This window comes from Sorex fumeus, unplaced genomic scaffold (assembly GCF_029834395.1).
Source record: "Sorex fumeus unplaced genomic scaffold, SorFum_2.1 ptg000010l, whole genome shotgun sequence".
NCBI classification, from domain to species: domain Eukaryota; kingdom Metazoa; phylum Chordata; class Mammalia; order Eulipotyphla; family Soricidae; genus Sorex; species Sorex fumeus.
Genome location: NW_026606067.1, coordinates 16,568,349 through 16,588,622, shown reverse-complemented (window position 1 = coordinate 16,588,622; position 20,274 = coordinate 16,568,349). Strand labels below are relative to the sequence as shown.

Below are 20,274 nucleotides of genomic sequence, written 5' to 3'. Positions count from 1 at the left end.
CCGGGCTCTCTGGCTCTCTGAGAGCGGCAGAAGAATTGAACCTGGCTCGACCAGGCTGACTGCGCGCAAGGCAAACGCCCTACCACTGTGCTATTGCTCCAGCCCAGCTTCTAGTATTTTTTTTTTAAATTAAAGTTTCTGATCGATTTGGAATTCATGGATGAGAAAACTATATTTTCAAAATAAATAATTTCCTATTGTGGTGATATCCCTGCAGTCTCCTCCTCCCCCCCCCCCCCCCCAGCTGACTGTGTGTATCCCAAACTGCCAACGCAGTTAGGTGTTTCTAGATTTTCTTTTGTTCCTTTGCCTGTTGGTATACTTGGGCCAGTGTCACGTTTCCTTCATTGCAGTTTGGCTTCAACCTTCCCTCCCACTCCACCTCCGCTGCTCTTCTGGCTCAGGACTTCCCAGCTTCTCCTTTATTTATTTATTTATTTACCTATTTATTTTTTATTGAATCACGTGAGGTACAGTTATTACAGAGCTATTCACGGTTGGGTCCTCTTGTGAATTTGATTGTTCCATTTGGAAGAGACATGCCTTTTAAGATCTGCACATTTTGACACCGCTCCCCACGCCCCCACCTTAAATCCAACTTTCAGATGGCCATTCGGATTCGCAGACCGTGCCTCGTACGATCCTTTCCCACAGCCCTAGTCCAGAAGCCCTGGCTGTAGCCCCGCGGGCACGGCTCGATGGGGCAATCAATGCCCAGTGCCCTAGAATCAGGCTTGCAAGAGCCCGAATGGGAGAGCTGGAAGCGAGCCGGGGGCTGGAGAGGGTCCCGCCCGGGTAGGGCGGTGGGCCCTAGCCGGGAGGGAGAGCCGGTGGCTGTGGTGGGCAGTAGCTGGGTGCAGGTGGCCGCCAGGCCGGGCGGGGCGGGGCGGGGCGGGGCGGGGCGCGCCGCTCTCCTGCTCCGGCCCCGCCCCTCCTCGGCCCGCGCCTCCGCGTTAAGGGCAGGTGAGCCCAGAACAAACGCCGGTTTTCTTCCGCGCGAGCCTATTGGCCCCGGGCGCCCGCGGCGACGCCCATTGGCTACCCCGCCGAGGCCCCGCCCCCCGCGCGCGGACGCCCCGCCCCGGAACGGCGTTTTGTGACGTGTGGTTCGGAACGCGTCTTGAGCGGAGTGGGTCGAAGAGGCGAAGTCCACTTATGGCTTGTCCCGCGACCTGAGGACCAGACAGTGACTGAGGGAGAGGACGGAGAGAGTGGGGGCCGCCCAGGGCGGCCCGGAGGAGCGCTGACTTCCGGTCAGCGGCGCCCCGGCCATGGAGTCGGTGCCGGCGCCCGGGGTGTCCGTGAGCTCCCCTCCGGGGGACTCGGGCTTCCTGGGCGCCCTGTCGGTGCTGTACGCCGCGCTGGTGTCCAAGCTGCTGCAGGTGACGGCCCCGGGCCCGGGACGCCGGGGACGGACGGACGGACGGACGGACGGGAGGGCGGCCGGGCGGCCGTGTGTGCTTACTCCCGGCCCCTGCCCCGGGGTCGCTACCCGGGGCTACCAGGGACAGTCTCAGGCCCGTCGGAGGGTCGGTGAACGGGGGCGGGGGTTGACCCTCTCCATCGCACCCCCTGCCCTTCGCAGTCTTGCTCGCTGTGACCTAAGAAGAGCATCTAGGAGATAAGTGTGGTCTCCGCTGTTGCTGGGCCACTCGGGAGGGGGAGCCGGGGCTCTGCACGGAGGCGCCTAGGTGCGGGGGTCGCCCTGGCAGCCGGTGAGGGTGCGTTTCTTAGCCCGCTGCGGGTGGCAGGAAGGTCTCCCCGGATTTCTCCTTTCTCCTTCAGCTGATGACTACCTTACCTGAAGATGGACAGAGTCCAGGGGTCTATGGCTTTACTTGGAAACCTGTGCTGGCGACTGCCTTTTTGGGTATTGTGTCCTTCGTGCTCTTATGGAGGACGCTTTTGGAGGTATGTAAATTAATTTGTGTCTTGACTCACAAAGTAGAAAGGGCCTCTTCTGATCAGCTCTTTTGGGTTCCAAGCATGAAGACTAAGGGATGTTGATCGTCCCCGAGCTAAACTTGGGAAATAGTTCAGTACCATCCCTTAGGGCAAAACCTAGTTTGCTGGTGGTAGAGGTGGGAATGCTTAAAACTGTCCTGAAGGCAGTTCAGTATGAACTCTTTCACCTTTCTATAGTATACTGCCATGTGTAGTAATTTATTCTAAAGAAATAGCTAATCATGCATCTATAGCAAAAACTTGTATCAAAAACTATGTATCGTAAATGATACAAAGGTATATCCATCTAATGGGTTATTAAGTAGCTTTTCAAATCTCTTTCAAAGACATTGGGCACCAAAATGCTCATAATTTGGTATGTGAGAAAACAGAGATCCAAAACCAGTATCTAAAAGTGTAAGTAAATTGTATATTCTATAAATACATTATGCACAGGAAAAGAAATGCAAGAAAACACAACAGACTAGAAAAAAAATGGATTAGATAATTTTAGAGTGTTTTCTCCTTATATGTCTGTATATACATTTTATGGATCTTGATTGGATCAGCTACATTATGCTTAGAAAATAAGCCATTTTCAGATTTGGATTAATAGTTTTCAGAAGCAGACTCTATTAGTTTTATTCCTTAATTCATTTGGTGCAGAATGTGTGTGCTTATGTATATATGTGTACTTACGTGCACTTGTGACTGTGCTGCATGTTTTATGTTGTAGTATTATGTACTAAGATTAATTGTGTAAATGAATTGAAGACTAATAGTTTTAAAGTTGCCCAGTAGATTGGATGCACAGCTTTCTAAAACTGAGTACTTTCTCAAGTGATTATAAAAAAATTCACAAATCTGTGGAGTTCATGCCCAATTCAATCAGCTCAATCAATAGCAGTACTCCTATATTATTTATATAAAAAAAATCACAAATCTTCCTGTATTCCTCTGAAAACTTCTATAATCTCCTGGGACTCTTCTCTGCAGAAGGAAAAAGGGGAGATTGGGAATTGTCAGACTCCTGAGCTGTGTGGGGGATGGGGTGGGCAAAAAAACAAAAACAAAAACAAAAAGTAAAACAAAAGAAGAAAGTAAAGGGGAAAAAGAGGAGATCATCTGTTTTCTATTCTAGTTTTCCCCATTGCAGAAACCCCTGACAACCATTTGGTTTTGCTGAGGTTCCGGAGGCTCTGTGACCTCGCTGCTCACTCACAGAGAAAGAACCTTGGTCACTGGACTCCACCTTGCGTGCTTCCTCCTTTCTCTAGCCTGTTGAATTGAATGGAGGGAAGGCAAAGGGCTTTTGCTCCTTTGCTCTAAGGTGGTGACATTAGAGAGTCCTTTCCTTTTCTTGTTTTGGATAAGTTGGAGCTCTGAAGTAAAACTGAGAGATGTATGATTTGTGCACTGATCAGAATCAAACATTTATCTGAATGGGGTAATAAAGTTGTGGGTTACAAAGATAGTATTTTTCGTTTTCCTTTTTTTGAGATACTTGAATTTTATTATCATGCTTTCTTTAGTACTGAGGTTCCCAGAGTTCCTTAGCCTATCTCCCCTCTTTCCGAAAAATTACTCCGTCTCCCCCACCCCCTCCATCATCTACCTTCTTCAAGTGAGCCCAGGTAGTGCTAAGGCAATGTGCACCCCCATTTTTCCCGTGCCCCTGGTTGAGGGATGTCATCATCCACTTTAGGAAAGACTATTTTAGATGTTGTCTTTTCCCTCGTTCCTATCAGATTTATTTAGGAACTTAAGGACATCAAGTGACTTAGCTTAAACTTTCCCACCTGTTGGCTCCTTGCCCAAAAAGTTTTGATGAGATGCTGGATAGTAGGAACATAAAATAGTTAAATCAAGTAAAACACATATAGTTAAGTCAAAGCTACTGATTTGAAGACATGTAAAAGATGTTTTGCGATCCTCCTCATTCACTTGGTGTCCCATTGCTAGCTTGTAAGAATTTTAAAGCCAACTTTGAGTATGATTTCTAAGATGCTTTTTGGTGAGAAAGAGGAATATTTTAATTTAAAAATTTTACCTTCAATTTTGTTTCTGCAGATTCTTTTGAAAAATCTTTGTTTCTAGGCCTTATTTTGGCTTTTTGATGATTGTCAAAAAATGTTTTCTTAGAAAACTATGAAAGATAATTATAAAATTATATATACTGTGAAGTATAGGATATTTTACATGAAAAATAATTTTTATAAGAACTCAATAAGGCTGATGTGTATATAGCAGATTTATAAACATTAATTACAAAAAGCTACTTTTGTGCTCAGTTTTATAATTTATAGAATTATCAACACCAAAATTACATATGTAGTGCATGTCAATTTCATTAATCCCATGGATTAATTTTACTGAACCAAAAAAAGTTTACAATTTGACAATTATTTAGGTACTATAATAATTTATTAAAATGTTTTCACTTTTTTTCAATTTTTTAGGTAAAGAATAAAAAGTATCAAGGTAAATATTTAGACTTCTTTGCTATTTATGCTAACCCTTAATATTGGTGTTTGGTATGAATTGTGTATAAGCTATAACTCAATCAGTGGCATCTGGATTGACTTAAACAGCTCTTCAAAGTTTTGCTAATCTTAGTGTAGATGGTGATGCTGCAGAATTGAGAGGAATGAGGTGGAACATGATAGGGCGATCATGGTTAGTCTAATTTGGGAAGGTTGGCTATGAACATTAAACAAATGCAAAGAAATTATCACATGTTAATGGTGTGCCTAAACTAATGGTTTAGTTAGTATAGGGTGTAAGTAAATAACTGCGGGAATAGGATTACAAACCAGTATGCTTGCTTTTGTTCTTCTTTCAACTAACAATTTGAAGTGATTACATTTTCTGAGAAGAAAGATGCTTCCTAATGGGAGGATACTGGCCTAAACCAATCTATATTTCCTGTCTTTGAAAAGAAATTGGATCTGGAGCCAGAGAGAGATCTCAGCAGACTGACTTCACGCTTTGCGTGTGGGAAGGGGGAATGGCATGCTCACCTTTGGGACTGTCCCCCACGCAGAGTTAGGTCCAGGCACTGGGTGTGGCTAAAGAGCCAGTGAATAAATAAATTGGAATCTGGTTGAAATAAAAGTAATTGCCCTTAAGTGTTAGTCATTCTGGACTGGGGGCTCTCAGAGGGCTGGAGCTTCTGCTTTGCAGTTTGAGCAACCGCCCTAGCGGCCTCCTCTCCACCCAGGACCATCAGATGTGGCTTGGAACTGCTTGGCCTGTAGAGCACTGATCTGCCTGCCTGAGCACTGAACTGCTGGATGCCACAGCTAGACAGATAGTACAAGGAGTGGCATCTGGCTCTTCTGAGCTCTGCTTGGATGGGCCCAGAAAGAATTTTTTTTTCCCTATGGTTTCTTTTTTGTTGTTTTTGGGCCACACGGGGCGATGTTCAGGGGCTACTCCTGACTTGTGGTGCTCAGGGGACCACATGGGATACCAGGCATTGAATATGGGAAGGCTGTGTACAAGGCAGGTAGTTTACCCTCTATACTATCTGTACCATCTCTCCGGCCCTCAGAGACTTCATTTTTATGGTGCTTCATTTTTATGGTGCCTTATTGTACTAGCTACAAATTACAATTTTGGAGAGCGGAGGGTCATCCAGTGGTTCTGTGGGAGCTGTTTCCGAGAGGTGCTCAGAAGCTGTCCGTAGCGGTGTGCTGGAAGACATGATAGTTATGCTTAGAAGGCCTCTCCATGTCATGCTAGGTCACCCATGCCTGCCTAAACAAGGGGAAAGGCAGTTCGATTTGGTCATGAATCTCCTGGATTTCTCCCCCTATCCTCCCTCCCCCAACCTTTAGTTACGGAACAACAAATTTCTGCGAAGGTGGAGAATCTCAAAAAAGAAAATTCAGAACTTGCTCAAGAATTGTCAAATTATGAACAGAAGGTATGATGATTGTTTCTTGTGTTCCCCTCCACCCCCGATTCCAGCTGAATCCTATGCTCCTGTCTTCTAGTTCATTAATGGATTTTAAAGTCATATTTTTTGTTATGTCCTACTAACCATTCGAATACAAGTCATCCTACATATAAAGCTCTGCTTTCATCACCTATTTAGAGAGGCAGCATAGTGTGTTTCTGATTTCTGAATGCTTTCATACAGTTTGAGGAATCCAAGAAGCTTGCTCAAGAAACCAAGAAACTGAACGTCATTCTTTCTGATAAAGCTGCAAAATACGAGGTAAAAAAATCCCTTTTTTGGGTATTTCATTCTAAAAGAGAAAAGCAGAAGTATAATATTGTCTTAATTTTTGTGTAGGATAAGATCAAGAAGCTTGAAGAAAGTAATGAATCTCTGAATAACAAAGCTAGACGTCTGCGAGATATGTTGGAATCTGAGCGAGCCCAGAATGCCAAGAATAAGGACTTGGTAAGAGTTTTGCTGCTAGGTGTTACTGTAATTTGTCTTTTGAACTCTGGTAAATAGAGTTGAACTCTGCATTTTTCAGTGCTTTAACTTGAGTAAAATTAGGAGAGAAATGAAATTCCTGACCATTACTGAAGAATTTTAAATGCTAATGTCACAAGTTAAATTTTTATGGGCCTAGGAAGTCTTTTTCCTCAGCCCTGAATAATTTTCTTATTGTTTAACTCAGCCCTCTGTAGTAAGTGGAACAACTGAAAAATCGTAGTCCAATAGAATACTCCCAGTACCTTGATTTATTTTGCTTTGTTCTTTTTAAAAAATTTACTCTTAACTTTAGAATAGGTTCAGAATTATAATAAAAGTTGCAGTGGGATGAGGGGGGGAGAAGAAGGGGAGGATGGGGGAGGGATGGGGGGAGAGAGAGAGAGAGAGCGCTAGCGAGCTAAGGCCCTTGCCTTGCATGCAACTGACTTGGGTTCAGTTCCTGACACTTTAAATCTTTGATCCCCGAAGACCACCCATGAGTGATCCCTGAACACATAGTTAGGAGTAAGCCCTGAGGACTGGAAGTGATCCCCATCTTCTTATCCCGCTCTCCCCAAAACAGTTCCAAAGATGGTAGAGTGGCCTTTCCCATATAGTCCTGGTAAGATTGATTATCTGCTAAAATTCTAATACTCTTTTTCCCCATGTGGCAGATACTGGAAAACAAAAAATCTATAAAGAAGTTAAAGGATGTTATTTCAATGAACGCTTCTGAATTGTCAGAGGTAAAGTTGTATATAATTTCTACAGGATACTAATACTGTATCTTAATTTGTTAATGAGCAAACATTTGATACATGTTAAAAATGTATAAACCAAGAATTATGACTAAGTATGGGAGAGTGTAACATTTTTTTGTTTTTCTTTGTAATTTTATGAATGGCAATGTTTTTTTAGGTTCAGATTGCTCTTAATGAGGCTAAACTGAGTGAAGAAAAGGTGAAGTCTGAATGTCACCGAGTTCAAGAAGAAAATGCTAGACTGAAGAGGAAGGAGGATCAGGTAAAGAAAGTTCACGTCTAGTATTGTAAATCTTGGTACCTCAATTAAAATGTTAAAAAGAGAAAATTAAAAAAATTAAATATCTTCGAGTATATGAACAAGGCAACCAGATGCCATGAAGTTGAATATTCAAATTTGGATGTGTGATTCTATTCTTAGATACACGAATTCAGGTGATGCTCTTCAAATTAAGTGTATTTGTATGATCTCCATTTGATCTGATGTTTTTGTCTCTTTGTATAATTTCTTGTACAAAGCTTAGTTGTCAAGTCCTCAGTCATTCATTTGAATAGCTTCAAGGGAGCATCAGATTGTTTTCTCAGATCAAGGTATTGAGTATCGAACATCAAATAAAAGGTGTCTGTAATCTGTTCTTTGAACAGTTTATACCCCACTGACAAAAGGCGAGTTAGTGATTTTGAGTTGAATTTGGGAGACTGTAAGGTGTACCCTGTACCCCTTTTGTTTGTGAGTTGTTTGAATTTACTCTGGTTTTCTGAAGAAGGTCATTGTTTCAATTTACCAGTTACAGCAAGAAATCAAAGAAATGGCTAAATCACATTCGGAGTTGAGCGAGCAAATCAAATCATTTGCACAGACTCAAAAAGACTTGGAAGTAACTCTCAACCACCAGGATGATGATATTGGTGTAAGTATTTGTGGAAGTTCCTTCTCAAGTACGTGGCTAATTCTCAAGAATTCTTGTAAGTCTACTGGGAAGTTTTTTCTAATATCTTATCCCCACCCCCCCAACTAGGCGTTGACTAATTGTATTACACAATTGAATCGACTGGATTGTGAATCTGAACCTGAGAGTCAAAACAGAGGAGGAAATGAGTCAGATGAGTTAGCAAATGGAGAAGTGGCAGGTAAGGTGGTCTCCGAAAGGCTGCGTCTCTCTCTGCCTTCCTCTCCCTATGGTCTGGAGCTGCTTTTCAGTGGACTGAGTAGACTGGAGTTGTAGACATTATGGGGCAGAGGGGCTGCTTGTCTGTGGTGAAGCAGAAGGCGCGCTGCACACATGGACTTTCTCTGGACCATGAGGACTCTGTGTGCGCACTGAGGCTGGGGCTGTGTAAGTTGTTCGTTAGGGGAAACATACTTCTCACCATGGTTACGGCTTTTTTTTTTTTTTTGCTTATTTTTGGGTAACACCCGGTGATGCTCAGGGGTTACTCCTGGTTCTGCACTCAGGAATTACTCCTGGTGGTGCTCAGAACCATGTGGGATGCTGGGGATCGAACCCGGGTTGGTCGCATGCAAGGCAAACGCCCTACCTGCTGTACCATTGCGCCAGCCCCAGTCACAGCGTTTTGATTTCAGTGTTCATCTCTAGCTCTGGTTTATGGAAACAGCCAGATCCAGAGCACTGAGATGGATAGAGCCGTGGATTAAGGGTGCTCACTCGTGAGGACAGTGTGTCATGCTGCGTTTTCTGAGCTGAGTGTGACTGTATAAAGCACCCTGGTAGCAGATTGGGGAGAGTAAAGGAGTGGGTGTCCCCAAATCAGGCGCTTGAGAGAGAAGAAAAAGAGCGTTTGGGTTTTGTTTTCAGGCCGCACCAGGTGGTGACGAGGGCTTGTTCTGGCTTTGCATTTAGGAATTACTCCCAGGGGTGCTTGTGCTTGGGGCACCATATGGGATGCTGGAAAGCAAATGTGGTTTGGCCACATGTAAGGCAAATGTCCTACCTGCTATACTGTAACTCTAGTCCAAGAAGATAATGCTCATGCGTCTCCTGCATGCTTAAGAATGACATGGATAATATTTTACAAGCTTGAAATTCACTTCCTTTTTTGGGAGGGGGTCTTTCCAGAATATTTTCAGACATCCTGGGAGTTTATGTAAGGACGGTGATGCTCAGGGATTTAACTAACGTTCGTTGCATGCAAGGTATAAATCTTAACACCTGCTCTATTTCTGTCGCTCCTGTGAATTCACTTTTTTGGTTTGTTTTAGACCATGCCCAGTTGCACTTGGGGATAACTCCAGGAGGGGCTTATGGTACTGTTATGTGGTACTGGGTATCCAACCTGGGTCAGCTGTGCACGAGACCAGCCTCTGCCTGTTGTACTGTCTCCCCAGCCCGGAAACTCACTATTTGATTCTAATGCAGTTGTCTTGAAGTCAAGTATCTTTACCATTCTATAGGCTAAATTGATTTCCTTTTTGAATGCTTGTGATGATTTATTTTAGGAAAATATAGTTAAGAAAACTGGGGGACGGGGGACTGGAGAGAGAGTACTGAGATTAAGGTGATTGAGGTGCTTGCCTTGTGTGCAGAACTGAACTCTCAGTGCAGAGCCAGGACTAAGGCCTCAGTGCCTGCCGGTGTGATCCAAAAAAAAAACCCTAAAGGATAAGCAGTTAGGAAAAAACAGCTTAAAAGGGAGAGAATAAATCAATCAATGAAAGACTTTCTTTTTTTCTTTCTCTTTTTTTTTTAGGTGACCCACCTGAGAAGCTGAAAAATCGGATCAGACAGATGATGGATGTTTCTCGGGTACGGGCTTTTTTCTAGAGTACTATCAGTGCTCCTGAGTTCTCAGGGCAGTATTGTAAGAAACTTCCCTCTTGTGCAACTTGCAGACCCAGACTGCAGTGGCAGTGGTAGAAGAGGACCTGAAACTTTTGCAGTCTAAACTGCGAGCATCAATGTCCACCAAGTCTAATCTGGAAGGTGGGTTGTTTCCTAGGCAGAAAATTTGGAAGTGAATGGGATTGCTTAGGGGCACAGAGCATGGCATCCAGTTTTCCCATTTCTTCCCTATCTCAATAAACAAAATCCGCTCTGCATGTTCATTCTGCGGCCTTGTGTGCGTACGTGAAGCTCATGAGGTACTTTCTTCTTGCTAGATCAAATAAAGACATTGGAAAATGAGCGGAGCTCACTGCTGTCGGTCAAGTCTGGACTGGAGGAAGAATGTAAAACTCTGAAACAGAAAGTAGAGATTCTGAATGAGCTCTACCAGGAGAAAGAGATGATGTTACAAAAGTAAGTCTTGGCAGCCACTGCACTGCCCGCCCAAGCGCACTCCTTCAGCTCCGGGCCACAGGCCTGCCTTGGGCTCTCCTGTGCCCTCTTGTAGACGGCCTTCTGATGGTTCTCCCGCTGGCTCAGTCACTCTGGAAGCAGATTCTCTCTTACTCATCTCCCTCAGTGGGGGCAGCTGATTGTTGGTGCAGGGACAATGATTTGTCTGTAAATCAGTATTTGATAGCAAGTCATAAAATACTTGCTGAAATATTGAATGGGCAGTTTAAAAGAATATATAAATCTTTTTCCTTTGCTGGTAGTTACCTTTTTACTTCTACTATAGATCCTCTGTTTGTTTCTGATTCATAGAAAATTAAGTTTCAAGCTAGATATATTTAGAAACAGAACTTGAATCAAAGGCCAAGGATAGAAAAAAAATAGCACTTTAAGACAGTTAAATGGTATCACTCTAATTTATTATGGTAGGTTTTACATATTTAACGGTTGCAACCAGTTTCTGCTAGATAGTAATTATCAGCTTATAGAACAGTTTGATTCTCTAGTCCGTGAACATTGTCAATTTTAAGATATTTCCTCTTAACCACCCTTCCACTGAAAAATTATGAGTTGCGTATCTGAAAAGTGGCAGTGTTCCATGGTTGACTCAGTGTCAGAAGATCAGTTCTAAAAGACTTTTTGGTTATCTTTATCATCTTACGAGTTTTGGATTGAAGACAGTCTTTCTGTGATAGAAATAAGGGAAGTAATTATCATGGGAGTGGAAAGTGATATCCCGTGCATCATGCTAATAAACTTGATTGCTGATCAGACCCAGCTTTTCATATTTTACTCAGGTTCCACACCAAACTCACTTGTCCAGAAGATACAGTATTTCTTCACATTTGTTTTGAATTAGAGGTATATGAGAAGTTAGAGATTGCAGGTGATTTGCCAGTGGGCCAGAGAGTGATTTTTTTCACCCAGAGTGGCAGGTTTGATTTTTTCTTCTGGCATTACTTTAGTCTGTATGTTTTAGAGAAGATGGGAAAATAACATTTGAGCAGAAAAATTCAGATAGACTGCTGGAATAAGAGAGATTTTTGTATGACAACTGATTTTTATCTTAGAAAGCTGAGTCAAGAAGAACATGAACGGCAGGAACGGGAACAGCGACTGTCAGCAGCAGATGAAAAGGCGGGTTTGGCTGCCGAGGAAGTGAAAACTTACAAGTGAGTTCATCTTCTAAAGAGACTATCAGTGGCTGATAAAAGTAGTGGAACTTTTTTCAGATCCATTTTTACATTGGGTCGTACAAAATGGTCCAGAGACATAAATGGTCAAGAGACATTGAATATAATTAATTCATGAGTGTGAAAGTATTTTAAGTTCGCAAAAGAAAGAAAAAAAAAACCAGAAATTTTCTTAAACGTAATGCTGGCACAACTCTGAGAATATTTGGTTCTTGCTGATGGCTGAAGGTGAGTCTGCGTGTGGGATTCATTTTTGGAAGGTGTCTGTTACATGATACATAAAAAGTCATCACACGATCATGCCATTCGATCCACCCAGAATTCATTGTTCTGGGAAAGTTTTTACTTGAGAATAATTAAAGCAAGAAAAAGCTTCTTGGAGGAAGATATTCATGGTAGATTGTTGAAGAACATATTGAAGAATAGGAAATTAAGTCAGCTCTGTATCTCTGGGCATTAAGTGATACATAAATTATGTAACATTGCTTTTGATTATATTGAATTCTTAAAATTATTTTTGGGTCATACCTGGTATTTGGGCTGGAGCGATAGTACAGCAGCCGGGTCAGCCAACCCAGGTTCGATTCCTCCGCCCCTCTTGGAGAGCCCGGTAAGGTACCGAGAGTATTCAGCCCGTGCGGCAAAGCCTGGCAAGCTCCCCGTGATGTATTCGATATGCCAAACACAGTAACAAGTGTCACATGGAGATGTTACTGGGCCCGCTTGAGCAAATTGATGAATAACGGGAGGACAGTGACTGGCAGTGACTGACGTGGTATTTGGGGAGGCTCCTGGCTTGGTGCTCAGCGGTTGCTGCCAGTGTTGCTCAGTGGGAGGCCACAGGGTACTCGGGATCAGACCTGGACCTCCCAGCTGGAGACCTGTGTACAGCCCTGGAGCTGTCTCCCTAACCTTGGGATTGTGTTTTTATGTTGACATAAAATTCATGTTGTCTGGAGGAGTGAAGTCTGGTAAGTGTACAGTTGTCAAAGTAACCCGGTGTTACTCTGTTAGTTGTGCTCCAACTGATAAATGCAAATGTGATTCTTAGACGGAGAATCGAAGAAATGGAGGAAGAATTAAAGAAGACGGAGCACTCTTACAAAGACCAGGTAATGCCCTGCTGCCTTGTGGCCCACAGGGTTCTTAGAATGCATCCCAGACTTATTTTGAATAAAACTCCATCTTTTATTGCTTGGGCTCCTTCCCCTCACTGCTGCTTGCATTCTCTCGGGAGCTGTGCTGCCATTACCATCGCTGGGCTGTGGGGGTCACATGCCTGTGGCCAGGTGGGCAAGCACGCTTGCCAGGATAACCTTTGATGGATTCCGATGCACAGTGTCGTCGCTCCAGTGGCCGCGCAGGGTGGTGGAGGGCGCTTGCTAACCCTGACTGAAGGTGTCGTGTCGTGTCCTCCCCCCCGCCCCCAGCCACAAGGCTCAGTTGTGTTGCTCACTGCCGGCTCATCTGTCCTTGTGAACTGGAGGCCAGTGAGTCAATGGGTCTTACACAGCAGACAGGTGGTGCTGTGCTGGGGCTCAGCCTCACTCGCGTGTGGCAGATGCCGCATCCCACCCCAGGGTCCCCACGAGCGTTTCTTGATGTGCTTTTTTCAGATTGCTGCGCATGAGAAGAAAGCACATGAAAATTGGGTAAGGTTCTTTGCTTCCCCTTTGGGCATAGCTTACCACACCTGAATTGGATATTCACGGGGGCGTGGGGGGGCGGAGATGGGGGGTGTGTGTGTCTGTGTGTCTGTGTGCGCGTGCGTTTACATACCGGTCTATATGGATATCTGTAGCCTGTGTGTGCGTGCATGCTCGTGCTTTCATACTGGTCTATATGAATATCTGTAGCCAGTGTGTGTGTGTGTGTGTCTGTCTGCGCGTGCGCTTACTGGTGTATATGGATATCTGTAGTCAGCGTGTGTATGTGTGTGTGTGTGTGCGCATGTGCTTACATACTGGTCCGGTCTATATGGATATCTGTAGCCTGTGTGTGTGTGTGTGTGTGTGTGTGTGCGCGCGCATGCGTGCACTTACATACGGGTCTATATGGGTATCTGTAGCCTGTACGTGTGTGTGTGCGCATGCGTGCACTTACATACTTGTCTATATGGATATCTGTAGCCTGTGTGTGTGTGCGCGCGTGCACGCGCGTGCTTACATACTGGTCTATATGAATATGTGTAGCCTGTGTGTGTGTGTGTGTGTGTGTGTGTGTGCATGCTTACATACTGGTCTATATGGATATCTGTAGCGCGTGTGTGTTTCTTTGTGTGTGTGTGTGTGTGTGTGCGCGCGCGTGCACGCTTACATGCTGGTCTTTATTATGGATATCTGTAGCCAGCTTTCTCCCCAACAGCTCAAAGCTCGGACTGCAGAAAGAGCCTTGGCAGAAGAGAGGAAAGAGTCTGCCAACTTGAGACAGAAGTATGTGCTTTTGAGACCTGTTTTTCAGGATGTTTCCGGGTTTTGTAACTAGAATCAAATGAGAAGTTAATTTTCTGTGTTATGTTTAATCCCATTGTTTATTCTAGACTGTTAGAAGTCACCGAGAAGATGGCAATGCTGCAGGAAGAGCCAGTGATTGTGAAGCCGATGCCTGGGAGACCCGGCGTGCACAACCCTCCCCGCAGAGGTACAGGCTGTCCCTGGGTGTGGGCCTCTGCTGTGTCCGTGTGCAGCCTGCGAGATCACGGGGTTGCTGAAGAGGAGAGTGCTCAGGGGGCTGACGTGTCCCTGTGTGTGTGGCCCGCAGGTCCTTTAAGCCAGAACGGCTCTTTCGGCCCCTCTCCTGTGAGCGGTGGAGAATGCTCGCCACCACCCATGCCGCTGATGACAGAGCCGCCTGCCAGGCCTGTCTCGGCCACCTCGCTCAGTCGCAGAGAGGCGCCCAGGAGTGACTTTGGTGAGTACTTGCTTGGCGCCTTGCAGTAAACTTTTGGGAGTTAGTTCTTTTGTCCCTTTTATTTGAGAACTCAGTAACACTTTTACAAGTTGGGGTCTATCCCAGTTAAAGAAGAAACTATCCTTTCCTGGGGGCGGCTCCCAAGGCAGCGCTCAGGAAGTCACAGGCCCCAGTGGTTGTCCTTCCTCCTTGGTCACTGGTGACTGCAGGACCCCAGTGCTGTCTGGCGGGAGTGGAATCGAATCTGGCTGAGCACGTGCTAGGCATGGGCCCTACCTACTACACTGTCTTCTGAGCCCCAAATCTCCTATTTTGTAAACTTGATGCCTAGTCTACTGAAAAAATCTACTTTTGAATGGGAAGCATTTATTCTTAAGATTAAGAAATATATAAATACTAATTTGGCTTCTTTGTACTGTGACACCTCTTTGTATTTCTGGCATTTCTCTTTAATGTTATAAAAGTTAACTGAAACTTTATAACGTATGCAACATTACATTCATTTCTTACCGTTACAGTATGAAGTGCTCTTTTTCTAATCATAAGTGTCTAAGGACGTGAGATGTGAAAGTCACATAACATACAGACTGGAAGAAATCAGCCCATACTATTGCATTGAGCCTGTAGCCTGAAATGCCTTATATAGTCTTATTGCCATTCGTTCAAGCCGTGCCACTTCTTATTTTAGTTCCATGAGCCTGCACATGAATCATAATTTACCCCTCACTATCTTGAGAGGCCACTGGGCTAATGTTAATGTTAGGTGGACTTGAACCCCAGTGCACTTCTGGGTAGTTTATTCTGGGGACAATCACTGAGTGGGCTCAGGTTTTCCCCACAGTCCAAGCACAGCCCGTGAGTCGTCATGCTGGGTGCCATAGGCCCCAGACCTGGTGTGAGGAGAGCCGGGACGGTGAGGGAAGCATGTAGAGGATGTTGGGTGCTTCTCAACGCTGAGACATGTCCAAGTGAGAAGTGTCAAGTGCCCTCTGACCTTCCACAGATGCTGGACCCAGTGCCGCCCCCATGATGAACAACAGCTCAAGAAGCTCTTCACCCAGCAGGATGTTGGATGAGGGCAAGGTAAATTTTCTGCTGTTTGAAATTGTGGCGAGGTACTTTACCAAATATTTAGATCTTTGGTAACATCCTCTTTGCCCTACCTGTCTCCTTTTTGTGTGCTCCACTGTACCTGCACTGTCTCATTCATTTGTTTTTGGAAAGCCAACTGTCCCCCAAGAGTCTGGTAGTTCTTCGGGTCCCAGCAGTGCAGCTTTGACTGAGCACCCAGTAGCAGTAAGTACTAAGAGGCTGAGAGCTGCCCTAGGCTTTTCCGTGGTATGTTTTTGAGGACGTGAAGGCATGACAACCACCTCGAAGGCTTTCCCTTGCATGGCAGCACTGGCCAGCTGTGGTCTGTGCCTAGAAGCACTGCTGGCTGCTAATCTCTGGTGTGTGGGCTTTCTCCTGCTTCCTTGCCGTTGGGGTTGGATTAACCAGTTAAAACTATGTGGAAAGTCTTCACTCTGACTTAATACTGTGTGCTCAGTGTTGAGTGCCTTAAGGCGGGGGTCAGCACATTCCATATTGCATGTTTCTCCATGTCTGACAGATGTGAAGGATTCTTGGACATTAGGCCAGCCCTGTCACGGTCACTGTCCTCCCGTTGTTCATCGATTTGCTTGAGTGGGCCCAGTAACGTCTCCATTGTGACAATCGAACATGTCACGGGTAGCTTGCCAGGCTTTGTTGTGTGGGCAAGGTACTCTTGGTAGCTTGCCAGGCTCTCCGAGAGGGGCGGAGGAATTGAACTCGGGTTGGCCATGTTGGATGCTTGCAAGGCAAATGCCCTTCCCGCTGTGCTATTACTCCAGCCCAAGGCCAACCCTACTTGGAGTAATTAGAAATTGCAGGTTGCCATTAGAAGAACGTTAGTTGAAAGTGAGAATGTGTGTTAGCTGTTGCTGAGTCTCCCCGTTGTTTTAAGCACTCTTCATGTGTATGCTTTTGTGTTGGTTGGCTTCCGAGCTCATCAGCCCTCATCAGAATGTTTGTCCCAGTTTCCCATAGGGACATGCTCTGTCGGTGCGACTCATGACAGCAAGTACAGATCCTGGTAAACTACCTGCCAACCTAGTGTAGATAACCCAGACTTACCTCCATGTTCTAGCGCTGGACTCAGGCACAGCTCTCCAGAGATCATCTTATTCAATGCGCCCCAAACTTACTTGCTTGCCATCCTCTTTTCCAGAAAATTTTTCCTCTTTACACACACACAAGGGCATGGAGGATGTTTCTCCACGTCTGACAGATGTGAAGGATTCTTGAGTTGGACACTAGGCCAGCCCTATCACACACACACACACACACAAGGGCATGGAGGATGCTCTCAGCTTCCTGGACTCCCCACCGTCCATCTCACTTTCCTGGGCAGAACCACCCAGTTTCGGGAATGACTGGTTTCACGTGTGGACAGCATGGAGACCCCAGACCCATTTGAAGTAGTGGGAGGAGAGATTCCTTTGTCAGAGGTGATCTGGTCAGAATTCTCACTCAGCCTCTTCCGTGGGGGGTGACAGTGCACAGCTCAGCCCCTCAGCTGACCTCACCGTGAGAGTGAAAGAATGGACAAGTAGCATGCCCCGTGCACGGCAGTCACTGTTTGTGCATTTCCCCTGGGAAATAGCTCTGTGATGGGAGGTTTGTGGGGACAGGTCACTGTTCACGTAGGTTGTATTACAGTAGTCTGACAGCGCTCCTCTGTGCTTGCCATGACTCAGACTGTTAGTATGAGGATGCTGAAACTAGGCTCTCTCGTGACTTTGTAAAAAGCAATTTTGGGGCCACACACCTGGTCTCAGGTTGAGCGGGGCCACCTGCATTCAGAGCCCAGTACTCTCTGGCACTTCCTTGCCAGCTGCCTATACCCAGCTGGACAGTGGAGTTTCTTGCTTGACTCTGCTTACAATCAGGCTCCTGATAGAGGCTTCTCTGGGTTTTACCTTTTTCTGGTATTGGTGCTTTTTTCTCTCCTAACAAAGTATTTCAAGCACCTCAGTTGCTTCTGTGCAGGTCCCAATGGCTATGAAAGGCCCCCCGCAGTTCCCAGGGATGCCTCTCCTGCGGGGCCCCATGGGCGGCCCTCCACCACCGCCCGTCCGGTACGGACTGCTGCCTCAGCACGCAAGACCTTTTGGACCTCGGCCGATCCCTCCGAACATGCCAACATTCGGTATGACGCCTGATAGTGACACGATTGCTGGGGGAAGAGTTTCCATCTTTTCTATTTCTCGCTGAAACTTGCTTTAAAGCCAAGTTTAATAGTGCCGCAGGACACTGACCGAGTAGCTTCATTTTGCTCTAGCTTCTTAAGAGCCACTTGATAGAGCACAGGAACAGAATCGGGCTTCTGAGTGTCTCAGATGCCTTTGACTGTGTGCTGGTCTGGTCTGTCCTGCTGAGAACTTGCCACCCGAGCTCTGGGAAGACACGGCTCTGCATGGGAGGGACGCTGAGAAGAAGAGGGGGGACCCTGGGCCCCCGGCATGCCCCATGGAGCCCCTGGGACTTGGCTGCGGGTGGTGCACAGAGGGGCTGCCTCTTGTCAGTTTATTTCACATCTGCCAGAGCAGTTAGAGTGGACTCCTGGCTCCGGCCTGTGTTGGGAAGGACACAGGATGAGCTGAGCCTGACCCGCCGGGGCTCTCACTGACCTGGAGGGCCTCCTGAGGCCTCCCTGGGGAAACATCAGTCAGAAAGGTGCGAGTCACGGTCCTGTTCATTCATGGGACTTTCTCTTTCCTAGGTCCTGGCCTGCGCCCACCACTGGGCCTGAAAGAATATGCTCCATGCATCGCACCTGGAAAACGGGACGGGCCCTATGACCCTCGAGAATTCATACCTGGACCTGCACCTTTCAGACCATTAGGCCCTCTGGGCCCCCGAGAGTACTTTATTCCTGGTACCCGATTACCACCTCCACCCCACGGGCCCCAGGATTATCCGCCTCCACCTCACGGGCCCCAGGATTATCCGCCTCCACCTCACGGGCCCCAGGATTACCCACCGCCATCGGCTGCTAGAAACTTAATGCCTTCCGGCTTGCGAGATGAAGCTCCCCCTGCATCTCAGAGGGGCAGCCCAGTAGCCTCCCAGGCTCTGAAACAGAGCCCTTAGAACTGTGACTTTTGACAGCTGGTCAGTCCACAAGAAAGCTGACTGGGCACTATGCGTTTGTCCATAAAAAATTTCACTGACTGGAACATCTACAGGGGTGGGGCTGGAGAGAGTGCTACAGCAGGTAGGGCGTTCGCCTTAAAGCAGCCAACTATGATTCCCCCGAGCCTGCCTGGTAGAGCCCCAACCCCCAGACCCCAACAAATCTGCAGGGTGATTTTAAAGGTTTTTCAAAATAAGCTGCTCTGGCAGAGTCCATTTTTGAGCCAAACAATTCAAAAATACAATTTCTCCTCTTAATAAAAATTATCTTGTAAGCTAGAGCCTCCTTACAACTCTGAAATGTGCAATAAAGAATACCTGTGTTTTAGTTAAATGTAGCATATGTAACTGCTAAATGATTTAGAGTGTCATGAGAAATATGAACATTTCCTGTGGAAATGCTATAAGAACATGTATTTCCATTCTATTTTTTAGTGTACACCAACTGAATACAGAGTATGGTGTTTATAAGCTTTTTTTTTTTAAAAAAAAGAATATTTGGTCGCAAAGACTGTTACGCTAAAATGTTTACTAAAGACCACTAAAGGCTCTCTTTGCCTCTCGCTGAAATTCTTTGTAGTAATAGTTGATAAAACTTTTGGTTATTACTGTTTCCAGAGTGTGTTGATTCATTGTGGATTGATTTGCTCCATTTTGGAAACAAGTGTCTTGAGCTGTCAGAACCCAAGGTGGTGGTTTAGAGCTAAGGAGGTTCTTCGACCTAAGTGGTCTTTACCTGTGACTGACTTTGACTGCGACAGCAAAGCCAGCGGGTGCTGTGGGCACCACTGCCTAGTTGAGAATGATTTGGATTACATTTATAGTAGCACCAGCTGTGCTTTTTTATCATTCTCACCTTAAGGGTGCTAAACAAATAATGTAAACAATGTGTGTAAGCCATAAAAGTAATACCAGAGATGCACAGTGGTAACATGCTGAAACTTGCATGTGGCCCACCTGAGTTCATGGAGCCAAGATAAGCCCTGAGGCCCATTGGGTGTGGCCCCCAAACCCAGAGTATTTCTGCCAGATCTTGCCATGGACTTTTCAAGGATTGAAAAAGAAAACAAAAAACTCTACTAGGAGAAAGGAAGATCTAGGATATGCTAGTGACATGCCCAAGGGCTACAAGTAAGCTTTGTTTGTTTTGGGCTACACCCAATCACTCCTGGTGGTGGTCGGGGGTGACAAAAAACACCAGCGTTGCTTAGGACTCTGGTGCTGAACAGAGTTACAGAACTGTTGAACGTTGGCTCTTAAATCTAAAGATTGTAAACCTAAGAACCAGGGGTGGCACCCTCTACAATATTAGACCCATGATGACAGTACATCTTCAGTAAGTTATTGCCAAGGCAAAATTTTAAAAGACTGTTGGGCTAGGGATTAAGCCCCAGGATCACACATGCGCTGCAACACATCTGTCCCGTCATGATTTGGCAGGTTTCATTTCTCAACCGGGAGCCACACGGGGCCCTGTGGGCATCAGAGTAACCCAAGGAAGCCACAGGTGAAAGCCAAGT

The 20,274-nt window shown here is 45.8% G+C and overlaps 1 protein-coding gene across 2 annotated transcripts; it reads left to right on the top strand.

Moving 5' to 3' along the window:
- Nucleotides 1–1,191: 1,191 nt before the first annotated feature.
- On the top strand, nucleotides 1,192–19,367 carry MIA3 (MIA SH3 domain ER export factor 3). Of its 2 annotated transcripts, XM_056110669.1 has the most exons (23): nucleotides 1,192–1,382; nucleotides 1,786–1,911; nucleotides 4,404–4,425; nucleotides 5,784–5,872; nucleotides 6,089–6,166; nucleotides 6,245–6,355; nucleotides 7,051–7,122; nucleotides 7,295–7,399; nucleotides 7,926–8,048; nucleotides 8,157–8,268; nucleotides 9,847–9,902; nucleotides 9,989–10,079; nucleotides 10,256–10,394; nucleotides 11,504–11,605; nucleotides 12,678–12,738; nucleotides 13,243–13,278; nucleotides 13,991–14,058; nucleotides 14,166–14,266; nucleotides 14,387–14,536; nucleotides 15,540–15,619; nucleotides 15,761–15,832; nucleotides 17,609–17,768; nucleotides 18,342–19,367. In XM_056110669.1, the coding sequence occupies exons 1-23, from the start codon at nucleotides 1,272–1,274 to the stop codon at nucleotides 18,710–18,712; spliced, it is 2,436 nt and encodes an 811-aa protein (XP_055966644.1). In that variant the 5' UTR covers nucleotides 1,192–1,271; the 3' UTR covers nucleotides 18,713–19,367. The 2 variants fall into 2 exon arrangements, with proteins under 2 accessions (XP_055966644.1, XP_055966646.1); XM_056110671.1 differs by lacking the exon at nucleotides 15,761–15,832 and having other exon boundaries at nucleotides 1,193–1,382.
- The last annotated feature ends 907 nt before the right edge of the window (nucleotides 19,368–20,274 follow it).